Genomic DNA, 27167 nt, shown 5'->3' on the forward strand with positions numbered 1-27167 from the left:
TTAGGACTATTTCTTTTCTTTTATTTCTTTTAAACAATAACAGTTCTTAGAACAGGTGTTCCTTCAACATTCCTCTGAGAACAATTTAGCAAGTTTGCATGTGTAATATTCCATATATTTGTGTCACAACCTTGCCTACTGATACTTAGTTAAATATATTTTTTGCTTCATGAAGCCCAATGTTTGCAAATCAGATAGCAGTCATCACTAAAGACCTGGAATGTGTTGGTTAAAACTCGTAATGATCTAGCATGAAGGTGGAGTGAAAACAGACTCTGTATATTGCTGCCATTATGCAAACTACAAAATAAAAAGAAAGGTCATTTATTCAAACCGTACATTAAATGGGGTAAATAGACTAACTTAAGCACCACTAAACAACTGACATAACTTCTTAGGAGGACCTATGTCCTCAAGTATCAAGCATCACAGTTGTCAGGTACTACATGGCTCATACTTTTATTTCAATTAGTGTAGATTATAGCAATTTCAATCACATTCTTCTTCAGTATTTGATTTTGAGATTAATATACTCCCTACCTGACTCAGGCTATTTGTTTGACAGATTAATTGTTAAGCACTTAAGTGTGGCTTTCACAGTTCTGGTGTCCTGTGACTCTCAATAACTTAGATACACAGTATATATATTTTTACATAACCATTTATACCTAACCACACAGATTGCCATTCAAAAAGAAAACGATTTCTAACAGAAAACATACATGAGCTTTACTGGTCACTGGTTCTGCAAGTTTGGACAAGATACTTAAATTTCAGGTTTTTCATCCACAAAGTGTTAGCTTTCATCATTAAATTACAATGATTATTACAAGAGGAAGCAAGAATAATAAATCCATACAAACACTAATTATGAAAGAATATAAGCTCCCAGTATTAGATATTATTACTTTCTAATAATCTCAGTGAATATAGGCTCATTGACATTTATGTATTGAAGTATACATCCAATATCATTTGAAAAGTTGTTATTCTAAACTAAACTATTATTTATTTGTGCTTCCCTTGTGGCTCAGCTGGTAAAGAATCCGCCTGCAACATGGGAGACCTGGGTTCGATCCCTGGGTTGGGAAGATCCCCTGGAGAAGGGAAAGGCTACCCACTCCAGTATTCTGGCTTGGAGAATTCCAGGGACTGTATAGTCCATGGGGTCGCAAAGAGTCAGACATGACTGCGTGACTTTAGGGGCTTCCCTAGACAACTAACTGGATACTAGGAATACACTGAAGAATCAGCCATAAATGAGATGGAAATAGTATTTGCCCTCTAGAGAAGAAAAATGGTGTTGACCAAGTAGTTATAAAGCATCAGCTATTTCAAAAGCTTTTAAAGACGGTAAAGTTGAAGAAACAAAACAGGGAAATAATAAAGGCATTTACTAATTCTCTCTCAATATTATTATATTCTATTTTAGAAATCTAAAACAAGTCATTAGACTGACTAAAAGAATGCTGAAAAGTGCAACACACATTATAGGTGTTGCGACCATCTTTGACAAACCACCCTATGAAGTGAATCCTATAATTTGAAGTAAAGAACACTGATTACTCAAGATGTTCTATGACAAAAGTTCTATAATCAAATAAGTTTGGGATACATATGCACTGTAACAATTTTTAGGAAATTCACAAACAATATTTATAAGCAAAGCTTCTGAAAATCCTGTAATTAAAACTTGGCATTTCAAACCTGACATTTCTGCAAATTATTAGGCTATGATATCTTTTCCTTCCTTGATGTATTTTTTTCCATAATCTTTCAAAATATGATTCTAGGGTTCAGAATGAGTTACACAAGGTTCTAGGTTCATCTGAGGTTCCTAATATTGATGAAGAAAGTCTGGAAAACTTATTGAGGAAACATATGCCACATAGTTCTAGAGCTAACCAACGTAAAGAAAATGAGTTATTCTAGAACCACCATAATTCCCAAACTTTTCCAAATATATGATAGGTAAATAAAATTTATTTAGGATGCCATTCAAACCTGCAGTGAATTAATATTTGGAAAATGATTAAACATCCCTTAAATTTATCTAGGATAAATTTAGGATATGACAGTTTCCTGTCATATCCAACTATTCTGGAGGAAGGATTTTAAAGTTCATCTTGTGTTGACACAATAAAATGACAGGTCAAAGCCTTTGATTTGGGCCAGTTAAAATTTGTGGCCTAACAGTCATCTAATCAGTTTGGCTTAGCAGTAAAATTGGATTGTGAAGAAAGATAAAATGGACTTTTTAGTCTTAACAGAGCCTTTCTTTAACAGTGTTACAGACACCCTTCATTTTTTATACAAAGAGCAGATTTTTAGAAAATGGTGGCACAAGCCTATCATCAATTTCAAGTAATAAATTGAGTTGTATCAGAAAGGCATCAGGATCTTGTTGGACATACTTCACTGGTAGCCACCTAATTTTGCAGAAAATATGTTTAGGCTTGATTCTTTTTCTGATACTTACATCTTTATTGATTTGGCAAATTTACCTCCAAGTTTTAGTTTCCTCATTTGTAAGATAGAGAAAATATAGTGTCTTGTTGAAAGGATTGTGTGAGATATCACATGTGCTAAATGTCATGTGAGTTGTTATGAAAATATGCATGAAAAATAGTCAGCAAAAAGAATATGGGCTTTGGAATCTGACAACTAAGATTTGAGCCTAGATTTCTTCATTTGCCTGGTCTAGCATCATGGCCAATAATTGAATTATTCTGAAACCCACATTCTTAATGAAATTTTTTTAGTCATGAAGCAGTTTGGATCATTAGTTTAAGTAAACTGTGGTCTATGTTATTTATTCAAACTTCCTTTTGCCCTTGTCACCTCCAAATATCCCATCAGGAATAACACAATACTTGGTTTTCTTTTCTCCTTTTCCTCTTTTTTTATTTCCTTTACTTTCTTCCCTTCTTTTCTTTTCCTAATGAAATCTCACCTCTTCCCTATTAATTTGCCCTAAAATCATGCTCATGACAATACCTACAGTGATGTTCAAAAACTTTATGTGGATCAAAATGTTTACCACTGGTAATTTTTATGATTACAAAGAGGTATGTGATGGTAAATAATGACAATATATTTCTAAACTATAATTTTAGAGTATTGAGTTTTAATTTCCATTTGTACTCTAATTCTTACTTGGTATTTTTATTTCCTGGAAAATATATGGCCATGATCAAAGGAATACAATGTGCTCGATTAGATTAGATTTGTTGCTCTTTGATACTAGCATTCTGGTCCTCTAGAAGCTCAGTGGCCTTACACCAAAATACTGTTATCCCTTTTTCCATCATTTAGAAGTCAGTGATAAATACCAAATACCTTAATTTCTTCATGTAATATTTCACAGTTTTTGCAATGAAGGACTTTTGTGGACATAAGCCAGAAGTTGCATTATAAGATACTTGTGTTCTATTAACCTAAAGATACAGTGGGCTTCCCTTGTGGCTCAGCTGGTAAAGAATCTGCCTGCAATGCTGGAGACCTGGGTTTGATCCCTGGGTTGGGAGAATCCCCTGGAGAAGGAAAGGGCTATCCACTACAGTATTCCATCCTGGAGAATTCCATGGACTGTACTAGTCCATGGGTCGCAAAGAATCCAACATGACTGAGCTACTTTCACTTTACTGCATAGTGAATAGATTTTCAATGAAATTGTTACTAAAGTAAAAATCATCAAATTGAAATGATCTTTTGGAAAACAGAAGAATATGTGAGTTTAAGTAACAATACATTTTTATCCTGACAAAAACAATGCCACAGGAAGACCAACAACAGCTTTGTGCAATGGCAAATACCCTGGAAGATGGCAGCATGACACCGGAATTGGCTGAGATAATAAAACGACTGTGGAGAGATCCAGGAGTTCAGGCCTGCTTTGAAAGGGCATCTGAATACCAGCTCAACGACTCAGCAGCATAGTAAGTAAATGCATTTTAAAAGGAACTGTAGTTGAAACATTTACATTTAAAAACTGCAACTCTGTATACTCTGCATTTGTAATCACAAATGACAAAAGTAAATAGGTTTACATTTTTATCATGCTAAATAACAAGTAAATGAAAGGAAAGAAAAAAGAGCAAGATTATATAAATAAGATGTAAAAGACATAACCATGGAAGCATTATAAATAACTAATTTTGAAACTATTAATATATGTCTGAAAAGATATATATGTTGTAAATATTTTCTCCCAATTAAAAAGATTTAATCATTATATGGGCTTCTCAGGTGGCTCAGTGATAAAGAATCTGCCTGCTAAGCAGGAAATGCGGGTTTGATATTTGGGTCAGGAATGTCCCCTGGAGGAGGAAATGGCAACCCCCTCCAGGATTCTTGCCTGGAAAATCCTATGGACAGGAGCCTGGCTAAAGTCCATGAGGTTGCAAAGGGTCAGACATGACTTAGTAACTGAGCATACATGTGCACCCATGCACAAACACACACATAATCATTATGCACCAAGCTCAGTTCAGTTCAGTCCAGTCACTCAGTTGTGTCTGGCTCTTTGCAACCCCATGAACTGCAAGCACGCCAGGCCTCCCTGTCCATCAACAACTCCTAGAGTTTACTCAAACTCATGTCCATTGAGTCGGTGATGCCATCATACTACCTCATGCTCTGTCGTTCCCTTCTCTCACCTTCAATCTTTCCCAGCATCAGGGTTTTTCAAATAAGTCAGCTTATTTGCATCAGGTAGCCAAAGTATTGGAGTTTCAGTTTCAGCATCAGTCCTTCCGATGAATATTCAGGACTGATTTACTTTAGGATGGACTGGTTGGATCTCGTTGCAGTCCAAGGGACTCTCAAGAGTCTTCTCCAACACCACAGCTCAAAAGCATCAATTCTTCAGCACTCAGCTTCCTTTATATTCCAACTCTCAAATCCATACATGACTACTGGAAAAACCATAGCCTTGACTAGACAGACCTTTGTTGACAAAGTAATGTCTCTGCTTTTTAATATGCTATCTAGGTTGGTCATAATTTTTCTTCCAAGGAGCAAGCATCTTTTAATTTCATGGCTGCAATCACCATCTGCAGTGATTTTGGAGCCCAAAAAAATAAAGTCTACCACTTTTTCCCCATCTATTTGCCATGAAGTGATGGGACCAGATGCCATGATCTTAGTTTTTTGAATATTGAGTTTTAAGCCAACTTCTTCACTCTCCTCTTTCATTAAGAGGCTCTTTAGTTCTTCTTCACTTTCTGCCATAAGGGTGGTGTCATCTGCATATCTGAGGTTATTGATATTTCTCCCGGCAATCTTGATTCCAGCTTGTGTTTTATCCAGCCCAGCGTTTCTCATGATGTATTCTGCATATAAGTTAAATAAGCATGGTGACAATATACAGCCTTGACGTACTCCTTTTCCTATTTGGAACTAGTCTGTTGTTCCATGTCCAGTTCTAACTGTTGCTTCCTGACCTGCATACAGATTTCTCAAGAGGCAGGTCAGGTGGTCTGGTATTCCCAAAAGGCTTTGGCATAGTCAATAAAGCAGAAATATATGTTTTTCTGGAACTCTCTTACTTTTTTGATTATCCAATAAATGTTGGCAATTTGATCTCTGGTTCCTCTGCCTTTTCTAAAACCAGCTTGAACATCTGGAAGTTCATGGTTCACATATTGTTGAAGTCTGGCTTGGAGAATTTTGAACATTACTTTACTAGCATGTGAGATGAGTGCAATTGTGCGGTAGTTTGAGCATTCTTTGGCATTGCCTTTCTTTGGGATTGGAATGAAAACTGACCTTTTCCAGTCCTGTGGCCACTGCTGAGTTTTCCAAATTTGCTGGCATACTGAGTGCAGCACTTTCACAGTGTCATCTTTTAGGATTTGAAATAGCTCAACTGGAATTCCATCACCTCCACTAGCTTTGTTCGTAGTGATGCTTCCTAAGGCCCACTTGACTTCACATTCCAGGATGTCTGGCTCTAGGTGAGTGATCACACCATTGTGATTATCTGGGTCATGAAGATCTTTTTTGTATAGTTCTTTTGAGTAATTCTTGCCACCAGGCTCTAGATGAACACAAACTGGTGACATGCATGTTGAGGTGTGGACTATTCACTTCATTTCTAATCAAGTTACCAAAATCATCTTCTAAAATAATCTTATTAATGACATGTGCTTTGGCTCCCCTGGTTTGATAGGCATGATATAGAATTTCAGAAGAAAGTAATGTATTGATTTGAGGAATGTTTATATATAGTGGGATTCTTTTGGAATCTCAAGCAAGATTATCTAATTTTCACAATAATATCAACCAGTTAGAAATTTTTAGCCATAAGCAATAGGAGGTTGTAACAGTATTTATAACTTCATTATTAAAATGATTTGAAATATCCATTTTAGTAAATGGTTCCTGACCTGTCCCACAGTCACATGTCCGTAAGCATGTGTGCACACGCATACAAATATAATGTAAGTACTTATTCTATATTTCTGTCCCTGCAAATGACTGTGTGAATGGGTATATATGCAGTTCTTCTGATGGACTCCCAACAGAACATACTAGATGTACTTAAAAAATAAAACAGTAAAGATTAAACAAATGAAAAATTATTTCAGGACAGAATTAAAAAAAAACTTGCATGATACTTCAGATTTTAAGCATAATAAGAAGAAGGATTATGGAGAGAAAACAAACCATATAAATTCTAGGAAAACATAACAGAAACAAAAGTCCTCTGTGATTGCTCATTCATGTCAATTTAAAATTCCAAAATCCAATGGACATATTGCCCTTGGAGGAAAGTCCTGTTCTTATCTCTCTGATGATGTAGAGAATGGGTATCACCCTTTGATTACATAAACAATGGTTTAATATTACTTTATGGTATAGAAAACATTGCTTTTGATATGAATCATTGAAAAAGGCAGTCACAATTAATCAGAAATTGAATTGTGGGATATTCCTATAAAATGTTGCTTAGCAAAGTTCTGGAGAAGGAGGAAGAGAAAGATATGTCGATACTTGTAATTTCAATATATTTCATTTTAGATACACATTATTGGTTAGACATTTCCCTTAAAATAATGTAAGAAATATGTTTGCAATTATATTATGTTTACCAAATTCTTTGCTCTTTGATATCAAAAATAATTATGTACTGCATACCACAAATGGGCAAAAAAATGACATTTTACTGTTTTTCTTAGACTTCCCTTCTAGTTTTTTTCCTTTGTTTTGACAAAATATATTTTATAGTGAGACTATCACATTTCAGATTCATATTAAAAATATTTGTCCGTTCTTCAAGTTAAACAAATCTATAAATCTCTGCACCAATTTTGTGAATGTTGCCAGTAATGCAGTGATTTTTAACTACCCAGATCAATTTGCAAAGAGCAGTAGAAAATAAGAAGAAAGTTGACTTCCTCCCTTTGTGTCTAAGAAAGTTTTCTTACAACATTTTTTAAAAACAATGTAAATGTTAACTTTTTTGCCATTATGGATTCTTAAAGTGAAAATTAAGTGACACCTTACTAAATTAGCTGAACCTCCATTGCTTTCTTCCAATATTTAACAGGTTTTTTTTAAAAAAAAATACTTAATTACATTAACATTTTAAACTAAAATTAATGTCAGATTGATACCACATCCAGTTTACTTCATATACATTCTGTAATGCAATGGTGGAGAAGGCAATGGCACCCAACTCCAGTACTCTTGCCTGGAAAATCCCATGGACAGAGGAGCCTGGTAGGCTGCAGTCCATGGGGTCGCTAAGAGTCAGGCACAACTGAACGACTTCATTTTCACTTTTCACTTTCATGCATTGGAGAAGGAAATGGCAACCCACTCCAGTGTTCTTGCCTGGAGAATCCCAGGGACGGCAGAGCCTGGTGGGCTGCCGTCTATGGGGTCGCACAGAGTCGGACACGACTGAAGCGACTTAGCAGCAGCAGCAGCAGCAGCAGTGCAATGGTATTTCTTTTCATTCTTCTCTCTTTCTCTTTCTTCCCCCTCTCTCTTCCTTTCCTTCCTTCATTCCATCTATCCATTTATGTACCTGTCTATTAATCTATTCATCCAATTTTTCTGGAAATGAGATATTTGATTTTCTCTCAAACCTAAAGACTCTTTAAGTTGAGGTCAATAAAGAGATGAGTCCTAATCAGGGAATGTTGGGACCTCACCCTCCACAATCAGTACTAGCAAACTTACAGAAAAGCATCACGAGAGCAGGCAAGATTTTTATCAATATTTTTCAGTTTGCTGATTGGGGCTGTCTAGTTTGCAACAAACTCCACATACTTTAAGATTCAACATGGACTTCACTGAAAAAGATACTATTTTTACATAATTAGAAAAAGAATAATATTTTTTAAGTGATTTGAACTATAGGTATTTTAGGCCTCTGGCTTGTTTTAAGTTTTAGACCACAGGCTTGAGCACCAAAATTCTATATTTGTTTATTAAAATGAGTATTTTAGATGCAAATTTGTCACTCTGCCAATGCTTCTGCTTTGTTTGACATCATTTATTTATGCAAATAAAAAGTACATTAAAGCGTGTCTTTACCAAAGCATTCATTTACCCATAACGAAAATGGATTTAATCTCTGTCACAGCAGGTATGTTTCTGTTTGGATTGCTTTTGGATTTGCTCCTGCATGAACCAACTGACCAACAGTATACTACCACATATGCAGCCTGAGTTAAGAAATTCACCAAAGACCTTGCTTCAGAAATAGAAAATAGATAAAACAAAATATCTTCTAACATTTTCTTCTGATGTATTAATACCCTGATTTGTCTTTTTATCATAAAATTAAACTATTATAAAAAACATGGTGATCAATTTTCACATTATACACATATGTTTTTCTGAAGACTGACTATCTATTTGTCCTTGACCAAAATCCCTTTGGGACACTTGACCATTCTTAGTTTATTTCAGCTTAAAATCAGAAATACCCTTCAAGAATAATTATCTACATTGCTACTGAATTTATTTTCAAAAACAAACAGCATTAACTTTTAAAGCATTGTGCTAGACTTTGAGGTATAACAGCTCTTCAACTTAGTCTCTGAAAAATTGAACTGTTGAACAATAACTAATACTCAGTTATATTCTACCTCTCAAATTCTGTCTAGATGAATGCATGTCCATTATAATCTTTTTATTTAGGTTATAAGTATAAACTTGGTTCAATATAAAGGCCAATTTGAGCATAAAAACTTTACTAGTCTATTGGTATCTCTATTTAATATTTTTATAGAAATAGCCATATTGCTAAGCTCCTAAAACCTTAGTATCAAAAGTATAGAACAGGTGATTTTCAACTGTTTTTAAAGCAATAAAGCACTTTGTTTTACTCCAGCGACATGATCTGGCTTGAAGGATGAAGCTAAAAGCGGTTTATTTCCTCTAATCTAATAGACTCTTCCAGAGCACACAGCTTAATCATGCTCATTCCAGCCTCCCACCACCCCTAGATCCTGTGGGCAGAAAGAGGACAGTACTCTGGCTGATGATAGTAGGCTTTTTAAACGTGGCCTCTGGAGAAGAGCAGAGGACATGCTGAGGCACTCTTGGAAGAGAAGAGGAGGCAGGAAAGTATACAGTGTATAAATTCAGCTTTCTGTCCTCAGGAGCACTGACTCAGGAGTGGGTCAGCAACGTAACTAAGTAGTTCCAGCATGAACCAGAAAGAAAGTGAAAAGCTTCTTCTATTACTGACCTAACTGGATAAAATCATGGCACTTAATAAAGACAGTTCCAATTCCTAAACTAGATGATCCAGGAGAAACAACACAAAACCGACAGACCACAATACTAAAACAAGTCACTCTCTTAAAATTCCAACTGCCTAAATACAAACTACAGCATTTTGAGACTAGTCTAGTGACCATCATTACAAGAAAGCATTTTTGGCGGAGGGATGATCTAAGTCCTGTAAGGAGAGCTTTCCTCTCAAATGCCTATTCAGACACCAGTGAATCCATCATATCAGCCTTGTAAAATAAAGCTAAGGCAGCATTCACCCAGCTGCCTTTACAAAAGGACCCGCAGGTCAGTTGTGCGTCACACCCAGCACTCTGCTACATCCTAGCCACTGAGCTCTTATAATTTTGAGAAGCAGAGTTTGAAAAGCATCAGTCTGGAGGTTAATCAGTTTAATGGACTCTAAACGAAAAATTCATTTGTACTGAATCCTGGTATCTTCTAACACAAAATTAAAACTATATATTCTTTTTTTTATTATTATTATTAGCTACCTTAATGATTTGGACAGAATAGCAGCGCCTGGCTATGTCCCGAATGAACAAGATGTTCTACATTCTCGCGTGAAAACAACTGGAATCATTGAAACTCAATTCTCCTTTAAAGACTTGCATTTCAGGTATGAGCAAATGTCTTTTTAAACTCTCAACAGAAATATGCATCAAGCACACATTCTTTATGGAGAAGAGCTCTAACCCATGATCAAGTACAATGAGTCCTTGGGCATGTTCATGAGGCCTTGTTTACTTCAGTTCCATGATCTTTCACTGCCCTCCTGTAGCTCTCAATGCCAATCCTGATCCTGAGCCTCATCCTCCTCTTCAAGAAAAAAATACCTCTTCTTGAGCAGGTGGGAGCTAGATTTTAGTTTCCTCATACTTGAAACTGATATCCTACTTTGAAAAAAACAAAAGGAAATACATTTAAATAACACTGAAGCAACAGGTGCCAAGGATCTTATTTCTGTACCTTCCTACTCTCCCATTTGCTTGAAATGTTATTTTGTTTCCTTAATTTAAAAATGCAAATAATTTAGAAGAGAATTATTTGAATGTGATGCTATCTACTGGAATAACAAGACCTATTTCATAAGCATAATTTGGGTATGAGTTGATTATTTTCATTGCTGTTGCATTATCAAGACCCTCCTAGCAATTCTGTTGTAAAATTACCCATTTACTATACCAAGAAATAGAAATCCATACTATAGTGTTAGAAAATGTCCCTTGACACTTAAGTACCTCTCCCTACGATTGTGGATGAGATAGAATGCTGCTGCTGCTGCTGCTAAGTCATGTCAGTCGTGTGCAACTCTGTGCAACCCCATAGACGGCAGCACACCAGACTCCCCCGTCCCTGGGATTCTCCAGGCAACAATACTGGAGTGGGTTGCCATTTCCTTCTCCAATGCATGAAACTGAAAAGTGAAAGTGAAGTCACTCGGTCATGTACGACTCTTTGTGACCTCGTGAACTGCAGCCTACCAGGCTCCTCCACCCTTGGGATTTTCCAGGCAAGAGTACTGGAGTGGGCCGCCATTGCCTTCTCCCTGAGATAGAATATTAGACATTAAAACCATGTTCTAGATGTACCCTTAAAGCATAATTAAGGGTATATAACATAAACATAATTATTTAATTAATAAAAACATAATTAAATCATTCATGCATTCAATAATGGGAATCTTTTAAAAGTAGAAAAAAATGGGAAAAGGTGACATGAATTGTTTGTATCCATTGAGGAAAGATTGTTTCAGTGGGATCAAAGTTTAATTGCTTTAAAACTATTGTAATTACTGACATATAGTATTTAATTAGAATATTATTACGCAGATGGCCAAGATACTTTCAATTAATATGGAAGAAAGCCCTGAAAACTGCCCATTAATGTCAAGCACACAAATAATTAATTTTCTGAAAGATGAATGAAAGCCCAAACAGGATAAGGAACTGCAAAGGTTGGGATCAACATCTCTTGGCAAACATAAGCAGCTCGTCTTCAGGCCTGTCATCACTGTGGTACAGTTCCTCTTTGGCAACTACTTTCTCCAGACTCCTGATCATTGATCCAGTTTTCAGGTTGTACTTTGAGAGCCCAAATCCAATTGCTCCTCTGTTCTACCCCTCCTAAGCCTCTCAAAGCAATTTTGGCACACTCACATTTCTTTGACTCTTTCTCCTCTCCAAATTTCTCCCTGAAACAGGCTAGAAGCTGACTACAGGCCTTGGGGCTAATCCTACCAAGGTTCCAATCAGAGTCTCCATTAATTAGCAGTAACTGTTGAGAAATAAAATTATCTCTTCTTTGCTTGTCTAATGTGGCTGTTGTAAAAAATTAGTTGAAGTCCCAGCAGAGAATTATAACTTGGTGTTAGCTTATCTTACATAAAGCTAATGGAATTTTCTGGATCCTAGACTGTCTTATTATTAAAACTGGCTGATAAGCCAGTTTTAAAAATTAATGTCACATCTTGAACATCTAGAAACTTCCAAGCCTGGTCTTTCTTTACCCCATCAAACAATCAAGTATCTTGTCAGAAACGCTCACTAGCATAAATTATCTTTTTTATATCTCTGTTCCTTGAACGTCTAAGTCTGAGTCTTTGCACTTACTGTTCTTCTTAACTAAAATGCTCTGACACTAGATCTCTGCAAGAACTGGCCCCTTCTTATTAAGTTTCCCAATCAAACACTGTCCCCTCATAGAGTCTTGACCACCTTACCTATTAACCATCCCTAAATGTCCCTGTTATAACTATATCCTGCAGAGTGTGGGTAAATATGTAACAACAAGCCCCCAGAGATGGAGGGGGGTCAGACTGATTTTTGGCCCTTGAGGATTTCTTGAGTGTCAATACCCTAACAATAGCCATTTTCAACTTACAAACATGATGACACTAAATGTACAACTGGGAAGATATACAAACAGTTCTTTCCAGCCACACCAACGCGAGCCAGTATCATTACACAATTGATGTTACAGCATTTTTCTCTTTTTGAACTTACCACTACTTGAAACTGCCTTGTTTCTTTATCAGTTTGCTCCTTTTGTTTCATGTGATCTGAGGTCCAGAAGGCCAGGGGCCACGTTTGCTTACAGCTCTATCTCCTGTGATCACCACAGTGACTAACTCCGAGCAGGCACTCAGTCAGCCCTAATCCTGCCTGGAGCAGTGAATGTACTGTGCCAAGCAGCTATGAACACGGTCTTTACACCCTTACTGTGATATGATGAATGGGTGTTGCTATCCTTACGTAAGACAAAGAGTCAAAAGTGAAGGCTGAAAACAGGTAGAAGCTTTCTGCAAGATCACACACAGAAATGCTAGAATTGTGATTAAAATGGCTATCTTTCTAACTTCGAAAACCACACTTCTTACACTGCTCAACCCTGATGGGCCATAAGGTAAATTGGGCTGGAAACCACTCTTGTCCTGTAGAGTAAGTGCTTCTTCCAATGTTGTTGGTCATCCATAATTCCCTTCAGAGAGAAGAGGGAAGAGGGATAAAAAGACAGCCTACTGGGGAGATAAAGTCCTGTTGTTAGGGCTCTTTGGCACCTCACAAGTCTGTGCTCCTAAAAGGAGGGTATGTGTAAAACTGCCAACAAACACACAAAAGCTCAGGAAATCATCATTTCCTGAAACATCAAGTTCACTCAGTAGTGAACTTGATATCATTATCCATAATTTTGTAATATCATTATCCATACATTTTAAAAAACCAAGTAGAATACAGCATTTGCACTAGGACACTAGACTCATTGGTGCATCATCATTTTCCTTTCCTTTTCTAATTCTGTGGTTAGTTCTGTAAAGCATTTTAAGCTGTATAAGTAATCTTTCGTGTATATATACATATGTACATATATGAAAATATACTTTCTTATATTGTTGGCTCATATGAAGGAATGAGAAAGATCTTGCTAATTCTTTATACAATAGCAATGCTAAAATGTAAGATAATTGTGAATTGGACTGAAGCTCAGTTAAGACTCATTTTGACATAACATTTTCTATAGTATGTAACCACTACCTCTTTCCCACCCACTAAAACTAGGTTTCGAGCTCTTTTGTTTTCTTAACTTTAAAAAACTAGCTTTTGCTTTCTCTCTGGCTCAAGAGGGTGTGTAATTAAGAACATCATTTATGAGGAAGAGCATGTAGGAAATTCCTCTAGAAACAATATTTAAGCAATGAAATTTTGAAAATACTCAATTTTTACTATAAAGTGTAAAAAACACAGTTATACATGCTTGTAAGGAACTATTTCAAATCATTAAAAAAAAATTTCAAATCATTTAAATAGTCACAGCAATTGAGATAATTAATCCCTTAATAAATTCTCACAGCTAAATCACTTTTTTTTTTGAAGTACTAAATAGGATTATTCAAAAGTACACTGGCATTCACAGTGTAAAATTTCATAGTATTTAAAATAGGAAGTATAAAAATAAGGTACCTTCCAACTTCATTTCAGTAAGTGCCGAGGTACTTACATTAGTACTGATTTGTATTCACATAGCATAAATCATCCTAAAACTTTTAAAGATAAAGTCAATTTACATATTAAATTCAAGACTGTAGAATTTTAAACAGGAACATCAAAATGAAAAAATTCTGTCGATGCACTGTATCATCTTCATGTATCACCTGCTGCTGCTGCTGCTAAGTCCCTTCAGTCGTGTCCGACTTTAATGCAAATTACCTTGGAGTTTCTTTTATCATACCAGAACCTTCAACTGTCAAACTGGTAAAATTATTTCTCTTTACAGAAGTTACTATGTAAATAGAAAATGCAATGCAAATGTTAACCCTTTTATTATTATAAAATAATTCCTCAGGGCAAACAACTTACAGATCATAAGAGTTATCAGTTATAGAGAAGTCCTTTCTTCCTAGAGCTCTATGATTAAAATAATTGAAAGGAGATAAAACTATATGGAAGCTAGGGAAAAGAGGTCAGCAACTATTACAATGTAGAGCTTTAGATTTTGTAATTGTAATGTAACTATTTTCAACAGTATCATAGATTTACCCAATCTATGATACAAAATAAATTATAATTGTTTTGAATTTGAAGTTAAATCATGCCCACTATGTTCATTTCTGTTGGAACATGAGACAGCTTAGGAGTGTCTGGTTCTTATTCTCTATTAGATCTCACAGAGCAATAAATCATGTATAACTATACTTTTGTTACAGGTATGTTCATGGTTAATGTTTTCAAAATTATAAGTTATATAACATGATATCTGGGCTATACAGTCCATGGGGTCGCTGAGAGTTGGACATGACTGAGTGACTTCCCTTTCACTTTTCACTCTTATGCATTGGAGAAGGAAATGGCAACCCACTCCAGTGTTCTTGCCTTGAGAATCCCAGGGACAGGGGAGCCTGGTGGACTGCCATCTATGGGGTCGCACAGAGTCGGACACTACTGAAGCAACTTAGCAGCAGCAGCAGCATAACATGATATCTAATTTATTCTTATGATAGAATTTACTTTAATGACTTTAAGGATTATATTATTCAATAATCAAAGAACTCTTCTGTAGGCATTTTAAGTTACACACAAATTTAGTAGAAAATATATAATGATATTAACAATTACAGGAGTTTAGCAACCCCAGGCTACCTTATGATGGTTAATCCTTTTGATTCTGTTTTTTAATAACAAACAGTCAAGGGATTTAGAATGACCTCGGTGCATATTCTTTCTATCTGCAGCATCTGCCCTAATTTATTTTCAGAACTGGGCACAGGGAAAGACTTAGTGAAGCTACTTTGCTAAGACTGTGCAGTGGTAACACAGATACACACGTTGGCCCTGACACAGGCAGCCACCTTAGGACCTTATACCTAGCTTTTTTTGTGGGGATCAATTTACAACATATATAAATGTCAAATCACTAGGTGGTAAATTGCAATAATATAATTTTGTATGTCAACTATATGTCAATAAAAAGATAAAATTTTAAAAAGTTATACCAATTCTGATATAGTCAAATATGTTGAATACATCCCATTCAACACAAGAGCTTAAAATAAATTTCTACTCAGATTAGATCTTATTTTTCTGTGGTCAAATACATAAAGGATGTCAGAAATTGTTATTTTTCCAAGACAGTCACATGCTTATAGGATGAGCAAAGACATCTTACAAAAAATTAGCTGCAATAGCACTATTTTTAGCTATCCTAGACTATGCAACAACTTTGAAAGTATATAAAGGGCCTATTATTTCATAATAACCTATTCTAATATGAAGTATGAATAATCTTATGTGGTTAAATATTTGTGTGTCCAAGTCCCTTCAGTCACGTCCAACTCTTCGCAATACTATGGACTGTAGCCCACCTCTATCCATGGGATTCTCCACGCAAGAACACTGGAGTGGGTTGCCATGCTCTCCTCCATATTTAGCCAATTGTTTAACATAAATTAGTAAAATTTAATACCTTTTCCAACTGTTTAAAATGGACTATAAAACTCAACTGCTTAGTCAACTGTTTAACATAAAGCCATAAAACTTTGATGGCTTGCCCTATATTAATACCATGGGCAGTTTAACAAATAATTGATGTTCAATTGTTGCTTAAAAGCCTGACCTGTGAATTTTTAGTTACATCATACCTGTCAGGCATTTAAACACATTTTAATATTTAAGAATCCTTTCTTAAATACCACTGTTAAGGAAACATGCATTAAGTCAATCAAGCAATCAAAAAAGAAAAAAGAAAAAAAACTTTTCAAAATGAGAACTGAAAGTTCCATTTAATGTCATTAAAGCTCTAATTATCTTAACTATTCAGGCAATTAAGGATATTCAAGCCACATCGCATATCAATTCACCTCATTAATTGTTCCAGTATATTTAACCAATCCAGATATTCAGTCAGCAAAAAACAGGTTGTCCTCTGATTTCTATTATTGTTTTTCTCAGAAAAGTGATGATGAAGTGTGTATGTATATTTCTTACATGTTCCACTTTGGGAATCTCCACATTTTTTCAATGATTATAATGCTTTAGTGTTATCTGCTCAGTCATGTTTGACTCTTTGCAGCCCCATGTAGTATAGCCCACCAGGCTCCTCTGTCCATGAAATTCTCCAGGCCAAGAACATTGGAATGGGTAGCCATTCCCTTCTCTAAAGTAAGCCCCAATTAAAATTTAGAGGAGATAAACATGAAAAGACATGTAAAAAATAAATTACTACAACAGCAGCAAAATAAAATGTAATATCCAAGAGAATCAATATAAAAGCAAAACTGCAGCCACTGATCTGCTTTGCCAATGAGCATTTCAGTTCAGTAATAGCTGATGGCATTAGAAAAAAGGTCAATGCTCCCCGGACCTGTGTCTTGAACATCACTCTGCATAGGGGAAAAAAAAAAAAAAAAAACTGTTTATCAAGTGAGTCATAAAATGAGAGGATTATTAGCATGCAATCTAAGATTTTTCAGAAGCCATTTTATCAACATGAATAAAACCTTAAGACTAAGTAATCTTTGTCCTCCCTTCCCTGGGAGGCTGTAAGATATTGTGAGAGAGAGAACAGTGGGCTAAGGATCACTTACATAACTTATACCTCTTATCAGAAAAGGAAAGATATAAACATCTGAATGCAGAGTTCCAAAGAATAGCAAGAAGAGATAAGAAGGCCTTTTTCAATGATCAGCGCAAAGAAATAGAGGAAAACAACAGAATGGGAAAGACTAGAGATCTCTTCAAGAAAATTAGAGATACCAAGGTAACATTTCATGCAAAGATGGGCTCAATGAAGGACAGAAATGGTATGGACCTAATAGAAGCAGTAGATATTAAGAAGAGGTGGCAGGAATACACAAAACACCTGTACAAAAAAGATCTTCACGACTAAGATAATCACGATGGTGTGATCACAAACCTAGAGCCAGATATCCTGGAATGTGAAGTCAAGTGAGCCTTAGAAAGCATCATACGAACAAAGCTAGTGGAGGTGATGGAATTCCAGTTTAGCTATTTCAAATCCTGAAAGATGCTGTGAAAGTGCTGCACTCAGTATGCCAGCAAATTTGGAAAACTCAGCAGTGGCCACAGGACTGGAAAAGGTCAGTTTTCATTCCAATCCCAAAGAAAGGCAATGCCAAAGAATGCTCAAACTACTGCACAATTGCACTCATCTCACACGCTAGTAAAGTAATGTTCAAAATTCTCCAAGCCAGGCTTTCAGCAATACGTGAACCATGTACTTCCAGATGTTCCAGCTGGGTTTAGAAAAGGCAGAGGAACCAGAGATCAAATTGCCAACATCCGCTGGATCATGGAAAAAGCAAGAGAGTTCCAGAAAAACATCTATTTCTGCTTTATTGACTATGCCAAAGCCTTTGACTGTGTGTATCACAATAAACTGTGGAAAATTTTGAAAGAGATGGGAATAGCAGACCACCTGACCTGTCTCTTGAGAAATCTGTATGCAGGTCAGGAAGCAACAGTTAGAACTGGACATGGAATAACAGACTGGTTCCAAATAAGAAAAGGAGTATGTCAAGGCTGTATCTTGTCACCCTGCTTATTTAACTTATAGGCAGAGTATACATCATAAAAAACGCTGGGCTGGAAGAAGCACAAGCTGGAATCAAGATTGCTGGGAGAAATATCAATAACCTCAGATATGCAGATGACACCACCCTTATGGCAGAAAGTGAAGAGGAACTCAAAAGCCTCTTGATTGATGAGAGTAAAAGAGGAGAGTGAAAAAGTTGGCTTAAAGCTCAACATTCAGAAAACGAAGATCATGGCATCTGGTCCCATCACTTCATGGGAAATAGATGGGGAAACAGTGTCAGACTTTATCTTTTTGGGCTCCAAAATCACTGCAGATGGTGACTGCAGCCATGAAATTAAAAGACGCTTACTCCTTGGAAGGAAAGTTATGACCAACCTAGATAGCATATTCAAGCAGAGACATGACTTTGCCAACAAAGGTTCGTCTAGTCAAGGCTGTGGTTTTTCCAGTGGTCATGTATTGATGTGAGAGTTGGACTGTGAAGAAAGCTGAGCACCGAAGAATTGATGCTTTTGAACTGTGGTGTTGGAGAAGACTCTTGAGAGTCCCTTGGACTGCAAGGACATCCAACCAGTCCATTCTGAAGGAGATCAGCCCTGGGATTTCTTTGGAAGGACTGATGCTAAAGCTGAAACTCCAGTACTTTGGCCACCTCATGCGAAGAGTTGACTCATTGGAAAAGACTCTGATGCTGGGAGGGATTGGGGGCAGGAGGAGAAGGAGACAACAGAGGACGAGATGGCTGGATGACATCACTGACTCGATGGACATCTGAGTAAACTCCGAGAGTTGGTGATGGACAGGGAGGCCTGGCGTGCTGCGATTCATGGGGTCACAAAGAGTCGGACACGACTGAGCGACTGAACTGAACTGAACTGAACGTCTTATCAACTAAATATTTGACTAAAAAGGAGAATAGTTACTCTTCACACATATGTGTTAATATCAATAGCAGAGGTCAGAGAAGATAAGTGATCAAAGTCAGGAGATAACCACATGGCCCATTAAAAGAATGCAACACAACCCTTGGGAAGGGGAAAGTTTTAAAGTTTTACACAGTTATCTGTTTGACAACACAAAAAGCTATTTTCTTACCTGGGGAATGAAGGCTCCACAACAAATATGCTTCTACTCTACTTGGTGAGGATTTGACAACTAACAGTAGATAGATGTACTTGTTAGGACCTGTAGTCTAAGGAAGCAGACCTAATGAACTTTGCAACAAAGCTTAACACTCACAACATAGATGTCATACATAAAGAACCTAACATGGCACCTGCTACACAGCAGCCTCAAGTATCAACTGGATTAATGAGCCTTGTTTAGAGAGATAATTGTATCTATCTTATACCTTTATGGTGGAGTTTAAATAACTGTTGACTAAAAGTTTTAAAGTCTGAATGCATATTTATCATCCTTTCTTCCATAAGGATGTTTACTAAATTATAAAAATTAAATTTGTTGGCTAATTTTTACATATTATAACCTTTAAGTCAAAACTGTCCTCTTCCTCCATTTATATTGCAAGTCTGAAACTGTAGAGGGTTTGGTAATTAGCAGCACTTACAATAGTCTTTGAAAGTGAAACTGAAAGTCCCTCAGTCATGTCCAACTCTTTGCGACCCCATGGACTGTATAGTCCATGGAATTCTCCAGGCCAGAATACTAGAGTGGGTAGCTGTTCCCTTCTCCAGGGGATTTCCCAACCCAGGAATTGAATCAGGGTCTCCTGCATTGCAGGTGGATTCTTTACCAACTGAGCTACCAGGGAACCCCATAATAGTCTTTATTGACACCAAATGTAAATTTCTAAACCACGCAACTATCGAACTCCTAAACATCGTCTTCAATAATATGAGCAACTTCTCTTTCAATATACTACTAAATGGAGTGATTTTGCATTGGTACACATATTTGAGGAATTTTAGTTCTATACGTCTGTTCTTTACTGGATTAATATGTGAAATATTAAGCACTAGAGAAGTACAATGTGTGGTACTTCTGATTATCTTCAATAAGTCTGCTGACTGATATTTAATACTCCAATATTGTTATTACCTTTGAAATATCTGTACAGGTTGGGTGTTCCTTGGTATTGAATATTTAATATTTTGGGATCAAGCTATTATGAAAGCCCTGTAATTTTTCCTTTGCCTCTAATCTCTTCCTCATCAAATCTGTCTTCAGATTTGAACTCAGATCAAAGTGACCTAACAATAAGCACACAAGCAAATGTTAATACCCCAGTTCAAAATCACCTATGGATTGCCATTGACCACGATATAAAAACTGGTCTTCTCATGTAATAGAAAAGACAGAAAATCTATTTCTGGTCTAACACCTCAGGCTTACTCTTGGGTGCTCAAATCCTTTGTTCTTGCTTTTGCTCTTATTGCCTCTATCTGGAACATTCTTTTTACACACTGTCTTCTCTGCAGTTTCTGATGCACACACAGACCACACACACAACTACCACCACTACAACCAGATCAGAAGATTCTCAAGACTGAAACTCTGACACTTAGAATGTAATAAATGCTCAATAAATATTTGCTGACTCAGGCCATAAATTTCAATATTTTACCGTAATCTTTACATTCTCCAAAATATAACTATTTGTCCCAAGCATGCCGTGTTCTCTCATTCCTTGATGACTTTGGGTAAAAATCCTCCCTCCATTTCATTAACATGGAAACTATTCATTTATTTGCAAGTATTTACTGCATGTTTATTATGTTATAGGCACAGTGCCTGGCACGGGGAATATAACCATCTCCAGTGTAGATAAGGTCCCTGCCCTCATGAGACCACTATTCTATTAGGGAGATGATAACTACTAAACATATGAAAAAAACACAGTTATTGATTGTGACAATTACTATAAAAGAAATGGAGTGATACAACAGAAAATAAATGGGCAGCAGAAAGAGTTAACAGTTTACAAAGGATGCTCTAGGTGGCTATCTGCAAAGTCTCGATATTGATATTAAAACCTGAACATTGAGGGAAAAAACAGTCTTATGGAAGGAAGAACTGAACCATGTTGCCTGGAAGGGAGATGCACTGTGCAAAAGTCCTAAAATAGCAAAAAGTTAGATTTATATTAAAGGAACTGAATGAATAGCATTGTGATTGGATTGCATTGAAAAGAAGAATGGTAGGAAAATGGCATCTGGTCCCATCATTTCATGGGAAATAGATGGGGAAACAGTGGAAACAGTGTCAGACTTTATTTTTTGGGGCTCCAAAATCACTGCAGATGGTGACTGCAGCCATGAAATTAAAAGACACTTATTCCTTGGAAGGAAAGTTATGACCACCTATTCAAGCATATTCAAGAGCAGAGACATTACTTTGCCAACAAAGGTCCGTCTAGTCAAGGCTATGGTTTTTCCAGTGGTCATGAATGGATGTGGGAGTTGGACTGTGAAGAAGGCTGAGCGCCAAAGAACTGATGCTTTTGAACTGTGGTGTTGGAGAAAACTCTTGAGAGTCCCTTGGACTGCAAGGAAATCCAACCAATCCATTCTGAAGGAGATCAGCCCTGGGATTTCTTTGGAAGGACTGATGCTAAAGCTGAAACTCCAGTACTTTGGCCACCTCATGCGAAGAGTTGACTCATTGGAAAAGACTCTGATGCTGGGAGGGGTTGGGGGCAGGAGGAGAAGGGGACGACAGAGGATGAGATGGCTGGATGGCATCACTGACTCGATGGACGTGAGTTTGGGTGAACTGCGGGAGTTGGTGATGGACACCGAGGCCTGGCGTGCTGCAACTCATGGGGTTGCAAAGAGTCGGACATGACTGAGTGAACTGAACTGAACTGAACTGAAGCTTGCAAAGGTAGGAATGAACAAAAACAACTAGAACCTTAGAGGTCATCAAAAAAAAAAAATTTGTGTTTGATTCTAAGGGCTTCCCTGGTGGCTCAGTAGTAAAGAATTTGCCTGTAATGCAGGAAATCCAGGAGACTTGGATTCAATCCCTGGGTCAGAAGATTCTCTGGTAGAGGGCATGGCAACCCACTTTAGTATTCTTGTCAAGAAAGTCCTATGGACAGAAGAGTCTGGTGAGTTACAATCCATAGGGTCACAAAGAGTCAGACATGACTGAAGTGACTGAGCATACATTAACGGGAAAAGAAGCCTTTGAAAAATTGTAAGCAGGAAAGTGGTATAATAAGATTTACTTTAGGATAAAATTCTGAGTGCTGTGAGAATTTGTTTTTAGAGCTTTTAGAAACAGGGAGACCAATTAGAACATTTCTATAGTGTCCCTGGTGAGAAACTGTAGTGGCTTGTACAAGAGAGGAGTTTCAAAGGAGTGGATGAATTAGAAACTGCATTTCACATGTGCACTATATGTAAGATAAGGGAAAGAGAGGGATTACAAAGGATTCCTAGCTTCTTTATTGAGTTTCTCTGTCCACATTGGTGCTTTTTACCAAAATACAAAACCAGAGGGAGGGACAAATTTTCAAACATCTCATTTAAGTTTCATGATCACTCAGGGTGATTTCTTAAATCTCCCTCTGGGCTCATATTTTACCTTCTATGTTAGAATATATATAGACATGAATCTGAGCAAACTCCGAGACAGTGAAGGACTGGGGAGCCTGGCATGCTGCAGTCTGCGGGGTCACAAAGAGTCAGACGTGACTTAGAGACTGGATAACAACAACAAATTAGAATATTTATTACAAAATATTATAATAATTTATTTTTCTCTTTACAAGACAGCAAGCTCATTGAAGACAGTGACTATATCTTTTTATCTTTGTGTCAGTAGGTTTAGCACAGTGTCGAGTACATAGTAGGCAGATGATAATTGTTCAAATGAATGAATGAATGAATGAATGTAGGAGGAGCTCAGTGAACAAGCAAGACTTGTAGCATCAGAATTATGACAACTTTCAATCTTCCCTGGGCTCTAGTAATTTAAGAATACAGATAGTCTTTGATCAAAATCTCTAAGGCCAACAGGTATCTTACTAACACTTCAAACTACTGTAAATTTCCCAGTTGCTCAAAGTCAGTATGTGAATTATTTTACTCTACCCCGTGTAAATACATGCTAAGTTGCCTCAGTCTGACTCTCTGTGACCCTATGGACTGTAGAGGCTCCTCTGTCCAAGGGGATTCTCCAGGCAAGAATGCTGGAATGGGTTGTCATTCCCTCCTCCAGGGGATTTTTCCAACCCGGGGGTCAAACCCACGCCTCTTACATCTCCAGCATTGTCAGGTGGGTTCTTTACCACTAGCGCCACCTGGGACACCTGCATGAAAACCAAAAAATAAATAAAAGTTCTCTTTTTCTTGTCCTTGAGCTGCAAGTTGCCCAAATAAGTCTTACTTCATAATCAGTAAAAATTAAAAGACTACCTTTAAACAAGCATTCATTTATAATTCCAAATGTTTGTCTTAATGTAAATTTTGGTGGATATTTGTAAGATTCATTTTTCTGTTATCTTTACTTTTTTAAAGGATGTTTGATGTAGGTGGACAGAGATCTGAAAGAAAGAAATGGATTCACTGCTTTGAAGGAGTTACATGCATTATATTTTGTGCTGCACTCAGTGCCTATGACATGGTTCTGGTGGAAGATGAAGAAGTGGTAAGTCTAAAAGGAAGACAAGATAGAGGTAAAAAATAAGCTTTTGTGATTTCCAATATGACTACCCCATTCCCCAACTCAATTAAGAACTTCCAAAGACAGATGCTATTTCTAGATCCTTGTTCATAGTCCCCACCATTAATATCTTGCAAACAACAATCCTACACATTTTCATCTTTTATATCTAACAGAACAGAATGCATGAAAGCCTTCACCTGTTCAACAGTATCTGTAATCACAAGTACTTTGCAACCACCTCCATTGTCCTGTTTCTCAATAAAAAAGATCTCTTTCAAGAAAAAGTTACCAAAGTGCATCTTAGTATCTGCTTTCCAGAGTATACTGGTAAGATTCTTTTCCTTTAATTCCAAAGTAGTAAATTCTTGTATAGAGATACACTTTTCTATCTGGACCTTGATGTATAATATTTAGGAGGTTTGAGGCTATGATACTTTTTGAGTCATGTGTATGGTTCACATTGGAAAGAATTTTACAAATTAAAGAGGAAACCCTCTCTACACTGCCTGCAATAAAGCAAAGCTCTAATGAATAAAGGGGATGTGGTTAGACCAAACAGGGCTGAGACTCCATATAATGTATCAAATGGCATTGCAAACTATATTATCTTAAAAATTATGATAAGTATACATTTTATTTCAAATTGGCATTTTTTAGATATTTCCCAATGAAACCTTGTAACGCTGTACTAGATCTTAATGACTCTTCAAAGTCAGAATTAACTTTTCAGAGGAAGATCTTTAATCAATTTGAGAATAGTGTCAGCTTTTTTCCAGTTTTCCTACCTCCTAGAGTTTTAGTAGGAGAAGGCAATGGCAACCCACTCAAGTACTCTTGCCTGGAAAATCCCATGGACTGTGGAGCCTGGTAGGCTGCATTCCATGGTGTCGCTAAGAGTTGGACAGGACTGAGTGACTTCACTTTCACTTTTCACTTTCATGCATTGGAGAAGGCAATGGCAACCCACTCCAGTGTTCTTGCTGGAAAGTCCCAGGGACGGGGGAGCCTGGTGGGCTGCCGTCTATGGGGTCGCACAGAGTCAGACACGACTAAAGTGACTTAGTAGCAGCAGCAGCAGAGTTTTAGTACTGACGCTGTTTGCTATTGACTATAAATGTCAGGTTCTCTAGAAGAGTTGTATTTCTTTTGGAGACTGTTGTTTTTTGTAAATAGTTACATGCTCTGTTGTTAATGAAACTGTGTTAGATGGAGATATTTATGGTTTAAACATAAATATGGACTTCCCTGGTGGCTCAGTTGGTAAAGAATCTGCCTGCAATGCAGGAGACCTGAGTTTGATCCCTGGGTTGGGAAGATCCCTTGGAGGAAGACATGGCAACCCATTCAGTATTCTTGCCCGGAGAATCCCCAAGGACAGAGGAACCTGATGGGTTACAGTCCATGGGGTTGCAAAGAATTGGACACAACTGAGCAACTTAGCTCAAGCATAAATATAAACCTAGTTTACCACTTAGATATGTGGGTAGCCCAAATGTGCTAGGGTTGTGGCACTTTGTCAAAATAGCTACTTAGGCTAATCTATAATGACTGCTTATAGCTTTTTTATTTATAAATATTAATTATATGCTTATACATTTGTCATGTAATTAAGTATAGTTACATGAATGTTGTATTGAATGTTACAAATTAAATATAGAATCATAATTAAGCACCTTATGTGTTCCAATAGGTTATAATCTTTATTTCTTAAAGCAATTTTTAGTTGGTATAAAAAGTGAACAGAAAATAGAGAGTTTTCATATATTTTCTCTCTGGTCAGTTCCCACCATTTGCCCTATTATTAACATCTTGACTTGGTGTCATTAATTTATTTTGTTACAACTGATGAGCAGATATTGATACATTATTAACCAAAGTCCATGATGATATTTTACATCAGAATAAACTCTGTGTTACACAGTCTGATGGGTAATACCAAACGCACGTCAGGTACCCAGCTTTCTAGTGTTACACAGAATAGTGTCACTACACTAAAACTCCCTGTGATCTACCTATTCATGTCTTTTGCCTCACCTCCAACCCTTACAACCACTGTTCTTTTTACTATTACTACACTTTTGCCCTCCCCAGAATGTCATATAGCTGGAATCTTACAGTACATGCCTATCACTTTTTAGCTTTCCTTCACACAGATTTTTTTCTCTCTCCTACCTACCCTCAAAGTCCAGCTCAAACACTACCTCATTATGTATTCCACTCATCTTCAATTTCCATTCTTTTCTTTTAGTTCATGTTAACACACATGCACACAAGCATGCACATATTTACAAGCATAGTCTTTGACATACATCCAGGCTTTCTTACTCACTCTGTTGTATAAATACATTAGTTGTTGCTGTTGTTTAGTCACTATGTTATGTCTGACACTTTTGCAACCACAGGAACTATAGCCTGCCGATCTCCTCTGTCCTTGGGAATTCCCAGGCAAGAATTCTGGAGTGGGTTGCCATTTCCTTCTCTAGAGGATCTTCTCGACTCAGGGATCAAAGCCATGTCTTCTGTATTGGTGGGTGGGCTCTTTTTCACTGAGCCATCAGGGGAGCCCCAAATATGTTAGTAGTTCTACTATATTTTGATGTTTTCATGCAGAGATTACATTTTAACCACTTGAAATCCCCAGTAGGGTAAGCATAGTTTCCAACACAAAGTAGATGTTATATAAATCCCTGATAATTAACTATTGCCATTTTGATTTTTTAATCCTGAGCACATCAAACAGCACACAAAGTAAAATTCTAAAGATTATTTATAATTGTATGCTTTTTAAATGCAATTACGGTTTACTTCTTTAACTTTTTTTTTAACAAGGTCCAAATACATTTGAAGATGCAGGGAATTACATCAAGAACCAGTTTCTAGACCTGAATTTAAAAAAAGAAGATAAGGAAATTTATTCCCACATGACCTGTGCCACAGATACTCAAAATGTCAAGTTCGTGTTTGATGCAGTTACAGATATAATAATCAAAGAGAATCTGAAAGACTGTGGGCTTTTCTAACTGATGCTTTTTTTCTTCCACTCTTGCTCATGTATACTTTTCAAGATATAAAAGGTCCTGTGTGATGTATTCAGTTTTAATAGATACTAACTTGTATAACTAGTGTTGTAAGGCAAAATTTTTCACACAAACATTTTAATGTATTATCACCTTTCTTTGGTAAGCTTTGATTTATTTGAATTAGCAAGGATTGGGGTGTCTTATGTCTTCAGT

General features: G+C 36.8%; 1 protein-coding gene across 1 annotated transcript in view; it reads left to right on the forward strand.

Annotated features, from left to right (window-relative positions):
- Positions 1–26954, forward strand: part of GNAT3 (G protein subunit alpha transducin 3) — a 55036-nt gene extending 28082 nt beyond the window's left edge. Inside the window, exons 4-8 of the mRNA NM_001109982.1 lie at positions 3781–3938; positions 10244–10372; positions 23787–23916; positions 24108–24261; positions 26764–26954. Of these exons, the coding sequence (NP_001103452.1) occupies positions 3781–3938; positions 10244–10372; positions 23787–23916; positions 24108–24261; positions 26764–26954 (762 nt within the window). The remainder of the gene's footprint in view (positions 1–3780; positions 3939–10243; positions 10373–23786; positions 23917–24107; positions 24262–26763) is intronic.
- Positions 26955–27167: the final 213 nt, after the last annotated feature.

Source organism: Bos taurus, chromosome 4 (genome assembly GCF_002263795.3).
Source record: "Bos taurus isolate L1 Dominette 01449 registration number 42190680 breed Hereford chromosome 4, ARS-UCD2.0, whole genome shotgun sequence".
Lineage (NCBI taxonomy): Eukaryota > Metazoa > Chordata > Mammalia > Artiodactyla > Bovidae > Bos > Bos taurus.